Below are 17,687 nucleotides of genomic sequence, written 5' to 3' on the forward strand. Positions count from 1 at the left end.
TATTCATTAAATCGTTTACTCATTACACACTTTACCATCGTTCCATCAGTATACACGCATACTGTGCTAACACAATAGTCACGCGGTCACGTATCCCTCCACATGGCTTTGCTACCATTTCCTTAAAACTTCTACTTCGCTCACCTGCAGTAACACTTCCTGTTTTATGAGCACTTGAAATAAAAGAACAGCATAGTTAGGTCAAGTGAAAAATAAGCTATAAATAACCACACTACTGCATAAATTTTAATACATTTCTTTAAAAAAAAAAAAAAAAAAAAAAAAAAAAAAAAAAAAAGGAATCAATAAAAACGTTATACTGTATTTTGAATAATTTCTATAGTGGCGATGCCGATGCCTCAGACGTGGAACAAAACAACGAGACCCCACAGGATTAAAACACTTTTTGGCATTGCTTTTAGCAGAGCATGAGGTGATACACTGGCACACACACTTACACACACACACACTTACACACACACACACACACACACACACACACACACACACACACACACACACACACACACACACACACACACACACACACACACACACACACACACACACACACACCACTTGGGGAAAAGACACGAGTTGTGCTGAGCAACATGGCACAAGCGATTATGACTTTATACCAAGTGAGATCATCTGCTACATTTTCACAAAACTGATGTTTTTTTTTGTTGTTTTAAAAAAAAAAAAAAAAAAAAAAATTCTTTATGGTAATCTGATTTTTCTGCCAAACAGGCTAATATTTTTTATTCTCAATCAAAGTGCTTTAATGAAATTAACCTCCATTTTCTAGCTGGATTCAGCTCTTCTAATTAAAACCTAGTCTGCGTGAGAAACAGCATGACAGCTATAACTTTTAGTTCATTAAACGTACAAACAGCTTTTTTTTTTTGTACAACATGTGGACACAGTTTGTCTGCGCTCCAACGTCGGGATGGATACACATACACAAGACGTCTAGAATCACGGTCATCATAAAAGCTGCACGGTTCTGGCTTCACTCTCCTCATGTCTTGTGTTTGTGAGCACGGAAAGCATCCATGACCTCGAGAACTTCAAGATCGGTCTCGAATAACTGCAGAAACGTCAATATGACCCTTTAGGCTTTACAACACTGTGAGCCACCAAAACTTCTTGATTGTCGTGAAAACATTCCTCTGGTCGTTTTGTCTGGGTGGTTATCGCAGACATAACACAGTACGTGGACATAAATATGATGCGTCTTTCAGCGTGGAAACTTTCCTCTCCTCAGAGGGCCACTTTTAGTTCGCTCTATGAGGAATGACAAATTAGTGAGTCCTCTCTTCACCCGAGTCCCGTTCATACGACAGGAAACCTGACACAGTTTCACAGTTGGGAGTGCGACAGAATGCACCACAGAGAGAGAAAGACAGGTAGAAAGAGACATGAACATAAAGTAGTGGTGGGGGGAAAAAAAAAAAGTAGTGCTCTCTCTATTCTGTGGCTTCTACTGAAAGTACAGATGGCTTCTCCATGACAATACTGTACAGGTCGGCTTGGTGAGCGGAGATGATTGCAGATGTCCGATCACGTTACAATGACAGCGCGGTGTTCACACGTCCACGTGTGCGTGCTCCATCAGCTGCGTTCCAGCCTCAGCACCGGGATTGCTAGTGTCCATGCTACAGTCTGAGCAGTCGCTGTCGCTTTGGTCCATGCGCTCCTCGGTTTTGTCCTGAGCGGGAGCCGTGTGCTGGGAAGGCTGAGAGCCGGTCGCTATTTTAGCCTGCCTTATGCAGTTCAGCCACTGTTGCTTGTTGAAGGTGTCGCTGGCTTGGAAGGAGTGCGACTGGAGCTGACCTCCACTGCGGAACGTCACCCGGAAAAAGTTCTTGGCTGGTAGGGGAAGGAACGGAGACGTTTGTTATAATGGGGTTTGAAGAAAACCCATCAAGTAGGGCTGGGCGATATATCGATATTATATTGATATCGTGATAAATGATTACACGATACACATCTCTGAGATATCGTTGGTATGGTGATATATATTTTTATGTTTTTAATAATTACAAATTAAAATGGTACTGAATGAATGCTGGTGATTTGACGTAATTAAAAATAAATTAATCTACTTTGTCTTTGTATGTATTAAAGAAAAGTACCACAGGTTTTGCAGTTTGTTAGCCAAATTATAGATCATAGAAAATGTCGTGATATGGGTATCGTGATATGATATTTTTGTCATATCGCCCAGCCCTACCATCAATGCACTTTAAATACAGGAAAGTTTAGATAAAGGATTTTCTGCCTAGCAAAAAGCAAATTTAATGTTAGATCGATACATCTGATTCTCAGGCCTGAACTGGAGGACTGGTAGTCATGTTCAAATCATGGATGGTTGATTTCAGTTCTAACATTGCCTCTCTAACCAAGACAAGGTGTCAACTAAACTATTTAAAGATTTTAATCTCATAATTTCAATCGGAACCGAAAATAACTCTTCAAAACCAAAAAGAAAAATTCAGGGCGTTGCGCTAGATCTCATCCAACTCCGCCTATGAGCCTAAGCCCTAACCCTAACCCACACAATGCTGTATGACACATTAAGCACACTTATCCAACCTGAAATACACTCCACCCCCTAGAATTTTGTCTTGACTCCACCCAGCTCCCCCCAGATAGGAAGGGGTTGGATGAGGTCCAACTCTACTCCGTGGGCTTTCTGTTCTGTAGTAAGGAGTACTTGGGTCATTTTTGATAACATCCAATAAAATAAAGGTTGTCTTACTGAACTGGCGTCCATTAACCAAAGCAGTAGTATACTTGCTAGCTAGTGGAACCAAAACAAACTTGTCCTTTCTGCAAAAATGTCCATGTTCTAATTTCTGTTCACTTAAGAATAATGTTTCATTGGCAGAGAACAGACATTTACTAGCTCTAGCACTTCTTCGCAGTCACTGTTTGCTACAGTTATTATTTTTTGTATTGTTTTTGTCTATTTATATTGATTTGATGATAAAACTGTTATTACTAAGACTAAACATGTAACTCACTCCTCTCGGTGTTGCTGAAAGCCCCTCTGATGGAGCCGCCCAGGCGGATCTCGCCGTCCTGCAGGTCCTCCCATTCAAGGTCCCGCACCGGGATGGGCTGCCGGTAGAGCTGATAGCAGAGCTGCTCGTTATGGGTTACGGCCCGCGTGATCACCAACACGTCCTGGAACAGGAACACGTGTAGCTTCTGCATGGAGAGAGAAAGACAGGGTTGTTACTGAAGTGCAAGAGAAACTCGCCCTACTGCTATAATTCTCTCTTACTTGTTCTCCGGAGTTTCATTAGATGGAAAAAGGTCAGCATCATGGAAATGCTGATAGCCAGATCAAGTTATAGTGCCCTCCACTAATATTGGCACCCTTGGTAAATATGTTAAAAAAATTCACAATACTTTGCCAAACAAAGGTTTATCAACAACAACAACAAAAAAACCTTTGTTAAATATGTGTGCCACAATTATTGGCACCCTTTTAGTCAATACTTTACTCCTATAATGCCTGATGAGGTTGGAGAATACATGGCAAAGGACCTGAGACCATTCCTCCATACAGAATCTCTGGAGATGCTTCCAATTTCGAGGGCCACACTGGTGGACTTTCCTCTTCAGTTCACCCCGCAGGTTTTCTATGGGTTTTGAGTCAGGGGACTGGGATGGTCATGGCAGGACCATTGATTATATGGTCAGTAAACCATTTTGTGTTGATGTTGATGTTTTGGATCATTGTCCTGCTGGAAGATCCAACCACGTCCCATTTTAAGCTTTCTGGCAGACACAGTCAAGTTTTCATTTAATGTATGTTGATATTTGATGGAGTCCATGATGTCATGTATCCTAACAAAATGTCCAGATCCTCTGGCAGAAAAACAGAGAGCCACCACCATATTTAACCGTGGGCATGAGGTACTTTTCCATATGGCTACCTTTCTGTGTGCGCCTAAACCACCTCTGGTGTTTATTTATAGAACCCGATCCCATTTGAAGGTCCAGTAGTGTCTAACAAACTGAAGACGCTTGAGTTTGTTTTTGGATGAGAGTGATGTTTTGTTTTTTCTTGAAACCCTTCCAAACAACTTGTGGTGATGTAGGTGACTTCTGATTGTAGTTTTGGAGACTTTCTGACCCTAAGAAGCAACAAACTTCTGCAATTCTCCAGCTGTGATCCTTGGAGATTTTTTGGCCACTCAAACTTTCCTGTTCACAGTGCGTTGAGACGATATAGACACACGTCCAATTCCTGGTTGATTCATAACATTTCCAGATGGCTGGAACTTCTTAATTACTGCCCTGATGGTGGAAATGGGCATTTTCAATGCTTGTGCCATTTTCTTATAGCCACTTCCCATTTTGTGAAGCTCAACAACCTTTTCCTGCACATCACAGCTATATTCCTTGGTCTTACACATTGTTATGAATGATTAAGGGAATTTGACCTATGTGTTACCTCATATTTATACACCTGTGGAACAGGAAGTCATCCTTGAACAATTTCCTGTTCCTAGTCACCCAGGTGACAAAATTTTTTTAAATCTCAATAAACCTTTGTTGTGTTTGCAAGTGTTTGATATCCATAAGAGCAGAGTATTTTTTGTGAATTCTTTGAACAAAAGATCAAAAGGTGAAACAATGACTTTTTTCACAGCCTTCTTTGCTCGTATTTACCAAGGGTGCCAATATTAGTGGAGGGCAGTGTAAATGGAAAACAAAGCAGCAAATGGAGTATTACAAATCATTCTGCTTGATATTTTCCCACCAGCAAAAGTGGCTTTCGATTAGCCGAGTTACTTAAAATACTTCAAATAATCTATAGAAGAGGATAATACACATGTGTATGTCTGAGGAAGAACTTCATGGAAGTCTGTTTAATAAATATTTTAGGGATGTGATAGTGGAAATTACGTAACCTGTGAGTTATCAAAGCAACGCATAGCCCAGAGGCGGATTTGTCCACGGTCAATATTTCCATTTTGATAAATACTCAAGTTATTTTGGTCCATTCTGATCCCATGAGCTTGAGTGTAATACATACTGAATTTGGAGAGCGACTCTGATGCTTGACCATGAAAGGAGGTGGTGTGTGTATGTGTGTGCGTGCGTGTAGATGAAGGAAACTGATATGCATGCTCTCCCTGACCTACAGCAGGGGGTTCAGAGGAAATGGGGCATACACTGAAGGGAAACTTGACTTGCCTCCTACCTCATATAACCTCAGCATCACTGCTGTGTGATGGACGTGTTGGTCGTTTCTTAAAAGTACGCATTACATGCTTAAAAGTATTGAGTTGAGTTGGGAATGCTTGGGAACATTCTGACCCAAACAGATCGGAATCAAACGCTACTGTTTGGGTCTACTCAATCTTTTTTCCTTCCTGTGTAGTATTCATACTTTATTGGTTCATTGTTTAAAGCCCAGTCATGTTTCTCTACATGAAAGGCAAAGCCGCTCTGTCTGCTCCTTGACCGCGTTTTGATTAATAGCCTTCGGTTTATGTTTTCCTCCGATTAGTGTGTTTCCACAGCACTGCCCTCTCATTTTTGTGACCCGACACAATTAAGATGGAAGTCTCTTATTGGAAAAGAAAAGAAAGCCTTCGAGGTTGGATCAAACGTGAGTGCAGAAACACGATGAGTGACAGGCGACAGCCCGAAACAGGCGCTTCCAATTAGCGCGTAGGAAGAGTAAACGCACCGAACTCTAATTAGATTACATAGCAAGTGAAGGCGAGATCTCCCACGAGCCTGGGTTACGTTCTTACTCTTATTCAGCTTTTACAACGTGTGCATTGCTTTGAAGACAGACCATAACCTCTTGAATAAATAAACTCAAATCTTTCATCTAGGACTGCACGGTAATAGCCAATAATAATAATAATAATAATAATAATAATAATAATAATAACAACAACAACAACAACAACAGCAGCTCGATACTGAAATCACAAATATTTATCATAATTATTCAGGCAATTTAGAAAAAAAAAACAGGCTACTTAGTCAAATGTAAATAATTAAATTAATACATCATCTTGGAAATGAATAAATATCAACCAAATGGACAGCTCATAATTTTTAATGCATCAGGGCCAATAGAATCCAATATACAAGGTTAGCCAATTACACGGTCAATTAAGATTAATAAAAGAAGAAGAAAAAATGTGCTAAATATTAGGCATAATTTTATCCTTGACAGAGGTTGTTCATCACTCTTCATCAAGACCTGTTTTGCGTTTCATATCGAACACTAAAAAGGGGAATCCACAGATTTCCCAGAAATCTTAACGGCACACGATCCTGTTTATACATGCTTGCTTCATTAGTCTTGAGTTGCAGGATTATATCCTGATGTTATATCAGAATCCAATCCAATAATTCAACCCGCTTCAGGAGGTCTGACAGACATTTTCGCCATTTTAAGTGTAAATGTGATCTCTCCAAGCCCCACTGAACAACCAAAAGCCCTCCCCATATAGTACGTATAGTACACTTTAAGGAAATTAAAAACGCCACTCAAAATCACTATCTCTGACGCGGCAACTGAAAATGAAGACCGAAATCACAGGACGTCAGATGCTACGAGCATGCAATAGCACGATCGTATTTCGATCTGGTTAACCATCTGACGAGTAGCATAAATGGTTACAGTCTTGTCAGGATTAATCCGACAAGCGAACAGGTCTAAACAGGGTTTGTGAGTTTATATAATACTCACAGCTCCTCTGTTGTTCTTTAGCTCTCCGTGGCAGCTGAGAATGCGAGAGCTGTCGATCAGAAGGTCTCTCTGGCTCTCCTCCAGGTAGAGCAGACGCTCTTTATAATAACGGCACTCTGACTCGCCCGTCTTGATGTTGATCTCGGCCACGATGCTCTGGATCATGTGGATCTGAGAGGGAAAACAGACTGGGTCAGGTGGTGGCTATGAAAAAGCAGCGAAAGGAAACCTGAAGCGATTTTACTGGCAAATGGAAAAAGGAAGAAAAACATTCAGATATAATCAAAAAAGCTAGCGATTTTGTGTAAACGGTATAAAAGCTTGAACAATAAAGAAGCTTAACATCTGTGTTTTTTAAACACTTTTATATGAAGTTGGACCTTCTCATATATGTATATGAGACCACGCACTGAAAATCTGGGATTTTCTTTTTATTTAAAAACTAAAAATAAACAGAGTTTCAGAAAAATTTAGAAAATTCTAAAACAAACAACAAAAACAACAACAACAAGGACATATGCAAGATCTTGGCTATTCAATATTTAAGATGTTGCACAATTTCTAGGTCACTATTTAAATTTCAATTTGGCGCAAGCTGGTGACCTTGACCGAGTTAACTCCTTTGTACAAAAGGTCAGATTTTCCCCGAGTCCTATCCCTTCCACTGAAGCACGTGTTCAGACGATGCGTTCCGATAGATTTGATCCAACATGGATCATCGGGTTTTACACAAACTTGTAGATGCCGTGTCAGCTCGAGTGCACTCTGTTATTCAAGCAAAAACGGGACGTACTGAATACTAAGAAACTGTGAAATGCATGTAAACATTTCTAAGATTTTCATTTGCCATGAAAACCTTTGTGTTAAATCGAAAAAGAATGCCAAACAGAAACATTTTCTCTAGTGCTCACAGACTTTTGGACCCCACTGTGTAATATATATTCTCTTTCCATGTGGACTGGTTATACTTACAGCCTCGTCCAGATGCTGCCGATCCGGGTGGTCGTTAGGTGTGTGTTTGAGAATCTCACGTAGCAGCAGTGGATATTTGACAAGCCGGCTGCGTGGGATGTCCAGAAAGTTCCACAGGTCCAGTTTGCGACTGAAGGGCGACTCCAGACAGCGCTGCAGGAAGTCGTGTACTCGGTGGTCCTGCTTTTTATGGTCCAGTAAGGCTTTTGCAGCCACCTGGTTACTGCAGTAGCTGTTGTAGGAGTCCAGACAGGGCAGCTGCGATGGAGAAAGAAAACGGAGTAATGTAATAAAGCCGCTTTGCTATTTGAAGCCGGCGTCTGTCGTTTCTAAACAGCGTTCATGGATGTAATTTGATTTGCACCTATTTATAAGGCATCCCCACCGTTGCAAGTTCATAGCCAGTGCTTTCGAATCGTGGTGGTTTATTTATTGTCCCAGAGATCAAGGCTGCTACAAGGTTTAAAAGACAAAAACAATTTTATTTTGCCTTTATGCCATCCATCTGGACTGTAAACTGAGTGGCCAAAAACATGTGCAGGTTAGATAACTATCCTTTGGCTAAGCTTGGGTCTTACAGCAGACCTTGCAGCTGCACCTCTCCTCTCTTCTTCTCTCCTCTTCTCTCCTGTCTTCTCCATAAGCCCAGGCTGTCTCCTACAAAGTTAGTGAACAAATGCTACCACACCGGTGTGATGAGATAATAACCAGAGAGCGGCACTCAGAAAGAAATGCCTTCAGCTGACCTGTAATCAGTCAGCGTTATGGGAACAGCTGTGCATTCCTACAGCAGGTAAAAGGAGGAGCAGGACGCAGTTAAAAAAAAAAAAAAAAGGGATTTCGCCAAAGTGAGTGATGAATTAACAGGCTGTTAAATATCACATCAATCCCTGTGCATTACATTGTGGACACGTGGTCATCTCTGGCTGGATGCATGTCTCGTTTACGTCCTTTGGGTCTTTAAACATCTATAAATGTCATTTCTGACGTACAGGCTCAGAAATGTTGATACCGTTTGGTCAGAAGCTGTTGAGTAGTTTTATTATATATATATATATATATATATACATATAAATAACAGTATATATTATAACAGTAGCTCGGACAATAGTTCTGGCCGCAACACGCTCTTTATAATATGTTAGTTGATATGATGTTTTCTGCAAGCAGATGTTTATTTAGCATCTCTGAAAGAGTCTCCAGTGTCAGAGGTAAAGCAGTGACTAAAGAAGTTTTCCGACTATCTGCGTTTTTATCTTTTTAACTTCAAGAGAAAGAAAAAATTGAAACCGCCAAAGGAACAACTGTTTATAGCTGTTATAATGTAAGTGACAGATGTTCCACAACATTAAAGGTAACTATAAATGGATGAAAAGTACATGTTGGTCTTTAATAAACAGAAAATTGTAAATCACTGTCAAACTGCTGTGGTAGAACATGAATAATAAACATCACATCACCCTGTCGTTGATTATTTTCCAATAATAGCACACCCCAAAATGATTTACTCCTTATATAATACATCATACATACCCCATAATCTGTAAACATTTTTTTTAATGAACTCCTGATACAAAACATCACGAAACAAGATGTAAAAGAAACACTGCTCTTTACCGAGGCCACCCTGTGTGTGAGAGAGAGCGAAAGCTTCTTCTGAGGCGAAGCAGCATTGAGAAATGTTTACATGGTTAGGCAATATCCACTTGATGGATATTCCCAGCGCAAACGGTCCTGCTGTGGAAACCCTTCTTGGACAGATGAGCGTTGAAGGAAATAATCAGAGGTAACAGCTACATTCTTAAAACCGTCCTTCTCTGGCAAGCATTGTTCTCTGTTAGCGGTAAACAGGAAAGGACAGCCGTGTAGGACAGCAACAACTTGACGCAAGAGATGGACAACGCAGATAAATCACAACCTGGAGCTTAGGCCCGGAAAAAGGTGTACAAGTTATACCATAAAACGAATATATGGAAAGGAAGCACAAAGCAATATGTTTCAGGAAGGAAAGCTCATACGTGACGTGAAGTCACGCGGTAATTGAAATCTAACTGAAAGCAGTTCTATCAAAATGGTGCCAAAACTTTTACTCATCAAGAAATCCAAATTTTTGGAATGAAAGCCACTAACTTCCCATCCATTTTCTCATAAACTGTTGTGTGGTAGATGGACTGCATTTGCATATTAAAACCTGATAGGCTCTTATATTGTCATTATTACATATTATGTGATAACTACCTGTATTAAAATTCAGATTTTTCTACGAGATTCATCACATTTCGAACCCTGAAACGATTTAATCATAATAAAGAAGTACACAATTTTGTGCGAGTTTAAAAGCATGCCTTAAGGATGGATTCGAAGATGCATGAGAAATCTCATGAACAGGTATTTTTTTTCCTAAAACGCTTTCACAAGACACTTCGTAAAAATAATGTTTGTGTGTATGAGGAAAAATAAGCAGAGCTTTGGCTCTCTACCATGTGAGTCAATATTTATTTACATGCAAAGGGATCCATAATTACTGCTTTGTTTGACTTGCTATGCACAACTTTTTTTTTTTTTTTAAACTGAAAATGTCCCGAGTAGGACGGGTCACTAATATACACAAATAAATTCAACAACTGGACATTTTTAACGCTTCCTCATATCCTAATCATCAAGCCAAACGATGCATCAAATGAGCCACTTTACAAAACTACATTAGGTTAGATTTGTACCAAAATCAAAACAAACATAGGTTTGGGCCACTTTTAAAGACTATCTCATTTCATTTCTTAATGGAGCACTTGGAGAACAGTCAAATAAACCAGCTAAACACGGCAGGTCTGTCTAGAATCATGTTCGAACACTGAACGTTGCTCAAGAGCCTGAACAAAAAAAAAAAAAAGCTGATACGTTTTCCTGTAACGCACAGAAATGCAAACAGACCTGAAGCTTTGAATAGCAACATTGGACAGGACAGAGCTGTCGAGTGAGATTAATAGTGTAGAGCTCTGAAAGCAGTGACTACCCCCCATCTCTCATCCTTTCAACCCCACACAGAGCTGCACTCTGTTTGAAACAGCCCTTATCAGCGACTTATAGGTCGCTGGTTAAAAGGACATCAGAGATTGTGATGCTTGGACGACCTGGATGATATGTAAACTTTATGAAATCACGTTTTACTGAAGTACTGGCGTAGGGTCAAAAGACCTTGCTGTATCTCTGCTTTTACACGGAACTAACGCACACCGCTGATTGTATGACTTATGAGAGTATTCCAAGTTCTTAATGATGGCATGATAACACTGAATAAATAAGCATCATAGACTGCTGAGAAACCACCACAATTGAGTCCTCCCACACACTCGCTGCTTGGAGAAGTTGCTACTCCTCCAGCTGAACGCCAAGCCAAAAAAAAACCACAAAAAAAAACCCTCCATGTTACTGGCTGTACCAAGATGAAATACAGTCATTTTAAGACATCACGGTGGTAAATAACCGGTCAGTGTTCTAGCCTGTGTGCTTGTGTGTAAATAGTCACATTATTAGGTGTGTTTCCACCAGTGGAACTGTTTTTAGTTTTAGGGCCAGGTTTTCATGTTTTATGTTTTCACATAAGTGGTGAGTCGAAAGGATTGCAAGGTGTTATTATTTATATACGATTCTCCAGTCCCTCCAGGATTTTTGCGATCGCAAAAGCGAACCTAAAAATCAAGCAAATTCCACAATATTCTGAGGAGCTTGCGATTTTTCAAAACTACCGCAGATTTTCCACAGATTTGGGCCGAGACGCGTCGTGTGATGTCATCACAATGCACGTTCAGCCAAAGCCCTCTTCGATTCATGTGCGTCGAACATGAGTACAGCTGAAAGGTCTCATTTACCAACAAACATCACTGTGAAATAATTTCGTGCGATTGCAATTTCGCCAATTCAAGTAGTTTTCTGCCAAAAAAAAAAAAAAAAAGAGAAAAGCACCAAAAACTCCAAAAAAACCCCAAAAAAATGCAAGTTGCATCACACATTTTGTAAAATAAAGCATTTTTGGCCACAATAATCACAAAATAATAACTCCCCGAAATCCTGTACAGACTGCTCCTAATGACACAAATACAAATAGATGCAAGAATTTTCATTGTTAACATAATATTCACACAACAAACAAAAAACCTTTGTATGTCACATAATGCTCATTTCACAGAATTACCATGGTTCCCTCCATTTGATAGAACTAGAAACTGTATAGTTCTTGTTCAGGGGAGTTCCAGTACCTTTAATTTCCTTAATATTTGGCACAAAAATGGTTGTTACAGCAAAAAGGGATGGATTTAGCGACCCCCTCCCTGTCAACTTGCCCTAAGTCATACATCAAACTCAGTTTTTCCACACAAGGAAGGAAGATGTGACTGCACTGAAAACCCTTTGGCTCGATAATCAGCTGCTGTTGTAAACACGTTACATGGGTACCTCTGCTGCTCCTTTACCATCCATCACAACAAAGCACTGCAGACCAGAACTAAACCAAACCAATTAATAAAATCTTACCCAGTTCACTAAAATGTGTCCCACGTGGTCTGTAGAGCCATCGGGTTTCCTGGCCTCTCTGAGTCGACTCAGCAGATCTACAAAGCGAGACAGGAAGAGCAGAATTATGGGCAGTTTGGGGTTTTGACTAAAGGGTGCTGGGTTTAAAAAGAACTATGACAGTTACATGAGGCAGATAACTTCATGCAGGGCCGAGTCTCACCTTCGTGCAGTGGGATGAGGGAATCCAGGGTGCCGAATATCTGATTGAGTTCATGTTCTGTCATAATGGAGAGCTTCAGCATAGGGTCATGGTAGGCCTGCAGTTACATCACATAAGTATTAGCCGGGCTCAGAATCTGGCACTTGGAAAAGTACTCTGGAGCGGTCTTAGCTGGGGCGGAATTATGAAACCGCTAAGAATATGACCCAGAAAAACATGTGCAGCTAAGGGTCATCTTGTCCTTAAAATAAACAGATCAAGTAACACTAAGGGAAAGGCACTTCAGAAGTACAGCGAGACACAAATTTGACCTGACTGCAAAATACTATAATATAATATAATATAATATAATATAATATAATATATACACACACACATTTTATATATATATATATATATATATATATATATATATATATATATATATATATATATATATATATATATATATATATAAATAAAAAAGGGTGTTCTCATGTGCTTCCTTGAATCCAAGACTTCCCTTCAACCCCCCTGTGGAGCGTGTGACTCTGTTCTATGAACAGTAATCGGAGCCAAGGTTCCCACAGAGGGGGTTTAACTCGGTGTTTATATGGTGCGTGAAGTGAGCAGGAAAAGGCCACTAATTGGAAAAGCAGAGCTAACCTTTTTGGCCAGCTTGAGGTCTTCAATCAGGTCCTGCTCTCCTTGAGACAGCTCAAAAATGGCCTGAAGAAAGAAGAGAGGCAAGCTTGGTAATGGCATTCAGAAATAAAGCCTAGAGGAAAGAACGCTCACAACAATTGAAGGTTCACGTTCTGAAAAGGTGTGTGTCAGGAAATTATGAAGGTGTAGGATAGGAAGCATATGACTAGTAAGGGAAAGAACAGTTCAGGGGTAAAGAAAAGCTGTTTTGTGGAATAAAATCCACAAATTTTATTGGGGGGGAGGGGGGGCATGACACGAACGAGCCTCCCATGTTTCAAGCAGGACTAATTTTTACTACCGAAAAAAGCAGTGGCTTATGCTTAGACAGCTATGATTGCATGCGTGGACAAGTTAAAGGAACACAAGGGAGCAATGAGGAGAAGTCTTTAAAACCCTCAACGCCCTCCGCCACACACTTCAACAACTGCTAGGTTTCAGCCTACCGTGTGTTTTCCATGTGAGCTTGCAGGGTATAATTTGTACTGGGATTAGTGAACTGGAACTCGGAGTCGGTGTCGGCCTCCAGGGTTTACCTCAGGGTTTGTGCGTTTCGGCTTTGTCTGCGTTTCATGTCTAAGGTTTGTTGAAGGTCTTGTTTAACCGGCCATTAGGAATTCAGTGCTTAATAAAGAATCTTAATCTGTCTTGCTGTATGAAAGTCTGGCTGATTAAGAAGGTGACCAAACAATTAACAAATAAAAAATATATATTCTCATTTATTCGCACCAGGGCCGAACTGGTATATCGGATGTCTCTTCAAAAGTTCTATTAAAACTACGTTGATCGACATAACGCTATTTTGAACGAACACTAATTATGTTCTAGCTCGTTATATTATTGTTATCTTACGACCATGTCTTACCTCCTGCCTTTTTATCTCCTTAGAGGACAGCATTTGTCCCAGTCCTACATCGAAGGTCTCACTCCACAGCTTGCTGTCTCTGCGCTTGGTGTTGGCCGCCGGTGCCTGTCTGCTCCATGGCCGAGGAGGCATGATCTCCGTCCTGCTTTCACTGCGGAAGCTGATGGAGCGCTGAAGGGATACATAGAAGGGGGGGGGGGGCAGGGATAAAAACGAGGAATTGTGATAATAAATCAATAGGTAATAAATCAACAGGGATTAGTGTTACAACATCTAATGTACCGTCTCCTCAACCGTAGTGATATAACGAACGTATCATCCATTTAAGTCACATGAGTAAGAACATGGCCTGATGTTTCGCAAAATAAAAATAAAATATTCCAGATTGAGTTCTTGCTCTTCGTAGCTTGGGCAACTCTGTGAGGTTAGTCAAAGACAGTACAGACTGCCTGCAGAGACAAAAAGTCCAACATTGCTCCAGAAGGCTCAAGCAGAAAAAAAATTGACAGATAACAAGAAGATCAAGGCTGAATGTTCTTTTTCTAGTTGATAAACAGCCTGCTGCATCAAGCACCACATTAATAACTCGATAAATATCGCCGTCAAGGAATAAACGGCTCTCTGTGTTTTGGTTTGGTTTTAACTCTCTGCGCCAGTTTGCTCTGAACGTCTGTCAAAACACGGCGTTCACTTCCTCCGGCTTCACAGAACAATGGCACGAGTGAGGAGCTGGCGAGAGCCAGACAGAGCGAAAACACGGGAAAGCCTGTGATGAATCACCGGCCTGTTCTCAGTGCTCCAGTCACACTCTGCACACAGAGACACTCTCTGCGTCCTAACCCTAACCCAGACGTGCAAAACCACCCTCGGCCTGTCTCGTTTCCTGTCCCGGGCTTCGGGCCTGCTTTTCCCAAGCCATACACTTTCCCCACTTCTGTCGTCTCTTTCTCTTTCTCCTTTTCTTCCACCTCTCTCTGAGCCAGATGGGCTGGGGCATGCCTACCTTCTCCACAGCCCCTACTCAATCACACAGCAACAGCTGCTACCACAAGTCTGGCTCGAGGGCTCAGGCACAGCTCAACTCCAGAAACATAAAAAACAAGCCAGAACCTCTGAATAATACAAAATCTTCTTTTTTTTATTTAAAAGTTTTTTATTTTTATTTTAAAATTTAAATTTGAAATAACATCTATCAAAAGACAGAGGACAGTAAACACGGAAACCCTACTAGAACTCAGAGGAACGTCACGGCTGCCTCTCTGCAAAAGCATGCTTTATGTTATTATTTATCACTAAAGACAACCAAGACCTACTTTCACAGGAAAAGGCCATTTGACTGACATCGCAAATGGCTAACCACAAAGTTTTGGAAGTACATAGACATGGAACTGTGGAAAGCCGGTCAGACTCCATACTTTAAGATTTTTAGATACTCTGTGGCCTGAGACTAGGTTCTGTGTAGGGTTTGCAACACAGAGCCATGATTTACATGACACTGACATTTGAACTGCTCAATTTTAGGGCAAGTTACTTACTTATTACGGTAGAGTTGCCACCTCACAGCTCTAGAGTGAGCGCCTGGTTCGATCCTGAGCTCGGGTTATTGTCTGGCTAAAGCTGATGTTCTCCCTGTGTCCCAGTTTCCTCCAGGTTCACTGGTTTCCTCCCAGCTCCCAAACTATTGCAAGTAGATGGACTGACTAACTTTAAATTGCCCATTGACATGAATGTGTGTGTGTAGCAAGGCTTATAAAAGAGAAATCTGCATAAAGAAATCCGAATTACTGGCTCTTGTAAATTCCTCAGATCAATCCAATGAGATGGGTTGTCTCATGTCCCCTGAATCACCAGTTGTTTTAACTAGGACAGGGATTCTGATTCAGTCGTGTTTGTGAAAATGGAGGGAAAACCTATAATCGCTGCCTCGTTTTTTCCTCAGTTTTGTTATATTATAAAAATACATTCTGTAAATACACCCATCCACCGCTTATCCTACACAGAGTCGTGGGGGAGCCTGGAGCCTATCCCATGGAACTCCGGGCACAAGGCAGGAGACGGGGTGCCAACCCATCGCAGGGCACAATCACACGCACATTCGCACGCTCATTCATTCACACGCTACAGACAATTTGGAAATGCCAATCAGTCCACAATACATGTCAGGGGAAGGAAACCACTAAAGCACGGGGAGAACACGCAAGCTCCGTGTACACAGGGTGGAGGCGGGATTCGAACCCCCAACCCCCGGAGGTGTGAGCCAAACATGCTTAACCACTAAGACACCGTACCCCCTCTTTGTAGGAGCCCCCCCAAGGTCACGTCCTCAAGCAACACTAGCTTATAACTTCAAGTGTAATATCGTGTTGTGTCTGCTCCACATAAACAAGTGCAGTACCTGCAGCGTCTGTCCGATACGCTTCAGTGGAGCAGCTTTCACCGGTGGGATGAGGTTAGCCAGCGAGGTGACTCGAGACAGAGGCTTCGCTCGCTTGTTGCTAGGCTCCTGCAAACACACAGAGCAATGTCATTAGAAAAGAAATGTCACCACACACTCAAGATGCCACATACAGACAGCGCAGAACAACCTTCTAGTTTATCGAATGTACTGAAGACCGTTACACTCAAAACACAGTAGCCAGTTTTTTTATTCATGCTCATGCCCCCAAGGATATGGGATGTTAATCAGCCTAAATAGTGGCAGAGTTGAGAGACTGTCGGCTGGCATTCACGCCAAGGTCATAAACCCCTCCAAGGATTCTTTCGAGATGCCAGACACGCCATGTCAGTCAGAATTCACTGATCGAGGTGACAGACATTCCTGTTTCCCGGCATTCTGCTCAGATCGCTGTTTTTGGGACGGGGGAAGCATCGGCCTACTCCGTCTTCACATTATATTAATTTTATACCCCAATTCTCAGTTGGGATTGGTCAGAAAGTGTTAACCGATTCATTTTCTTTCTATCATTCAGATCACAGGTTTATATTAACGCGCTTGTTCTAATATCATTAACGTTTCTATACGAACAACTTACAAAGGGTCCATGTGAACGGATTTTAAAATGGGTTTATGAACGGGTTTTTCCTGACACACAATAATTCTTTACAGTGGGTTTGTTTTATCTTAAGTCCAAGACAGAAAACAAAGAGAAAGGCTGTTTTATAGCTGCTATAAAGGTATGTGATAACATTAAACACGACCATAAACAAATATAAAGCATAATATACCATTCTTTAATGAATAAATTGTATTGTTTTATTCCTTATACAGCCATAACATTAAAACCACCTGCTTAATATTGTGTAGGTTCCCCTTGTCGAGACCTACACATGGACTCCAGAAAGACGTCTGAAGGTGTGCTGTGGAATCTGGCACCAAGAGATTAGCAGCAGATCCTTTAAACTTGCCCATTTTACCTGCTTCCAACACATCAACTTTGAGACCTGACTGTTCAGTTACTGCCTGATATACAACCACCCCCCATCCCCGCCCCCCGCCAGGTGCCAGTGTAACGAGAGAATTAATGTTATTCACGTCACCTGTCAGTGGTTTTATTATTATGGCTGATTGGTGTATATCTAATGCATTAAGAATATGTATTCTAAATCAAGCAAAAAAAAGTCATTTATGTCTAAATCTTCCAAACTAACCCCATGAAAATGTCTCACTCACTCTCTCGCTAACTCACTCACTTGCTCGC

General features: G+C 41.1%; 1 protein-coding gene across 3 annotated transcripts in view; it reads right to left on the reverse strand.

Moving 5' to 3' along the window:
* Positions 1–362: 362 nt before the first annotated feature.
* Positions 363–17,687, reverse strand: part of arhgef3 (Rho guanine nucleotide exchange factor (GEF) 3) — a 93,455-nt gene continuing 76,130 nt past the window's right edge. For all 3 annotated transcript variants that reach the window (XM_053652611.1, XM_053652612.1, XM_053652613.1), the window contains 9 exons: positions 16,385–16,492; positions 13,990–14,160; positions 13,086–13,148; positions 12,441–12,537; positions 12,239–12,315; positions 7,709–7,966; positions 6,737–6,907; positions 3,030–3,216; positions 363–1,872 (listed from right to left, as the gene is read on the reverse strand). In XM_053652611.1, the coding sequence (XP_053508586.1) occupies positions 1,589–1,872; positions 3,030–3,216; positions 6,737–6,907; positions 7,709–7,966; positions 12,239–12,315; positions 12,441–12,537; positions 13,086–13,148; positions 13,990–14,160; positions 16,385–16,492 (1,416 nt within the window). In that variant the 3' untranslated portion in view covers positions 363–1,588. The remainder of the gene's footprint in view (positions 1,873–3,029; positions 3,217–6,736; positions 6,908–7,708; positions 7,967–12,238; positions 12,316–12,440; positions 12,538–13,085; positions 13,149–13,989; positions 14,161–16,384; positions 16,493–17,687) is intronic.

Source organism: Ictalurus furcatus, chromosome 21 (genome assembly GCF_023375685.1).
Source record: "Ictalurus furcatus strain D&B chromosome 21, Billie_1.0, whole genome shotgun sequence".
NCBI classification, from domain to species: domain Eukaryota; kingdom Metazoa; phylum Chordata; class Actinopteri; order Siluriformes; family Ictaluridae; genus Ictalurus; species Ictalurus furcatus.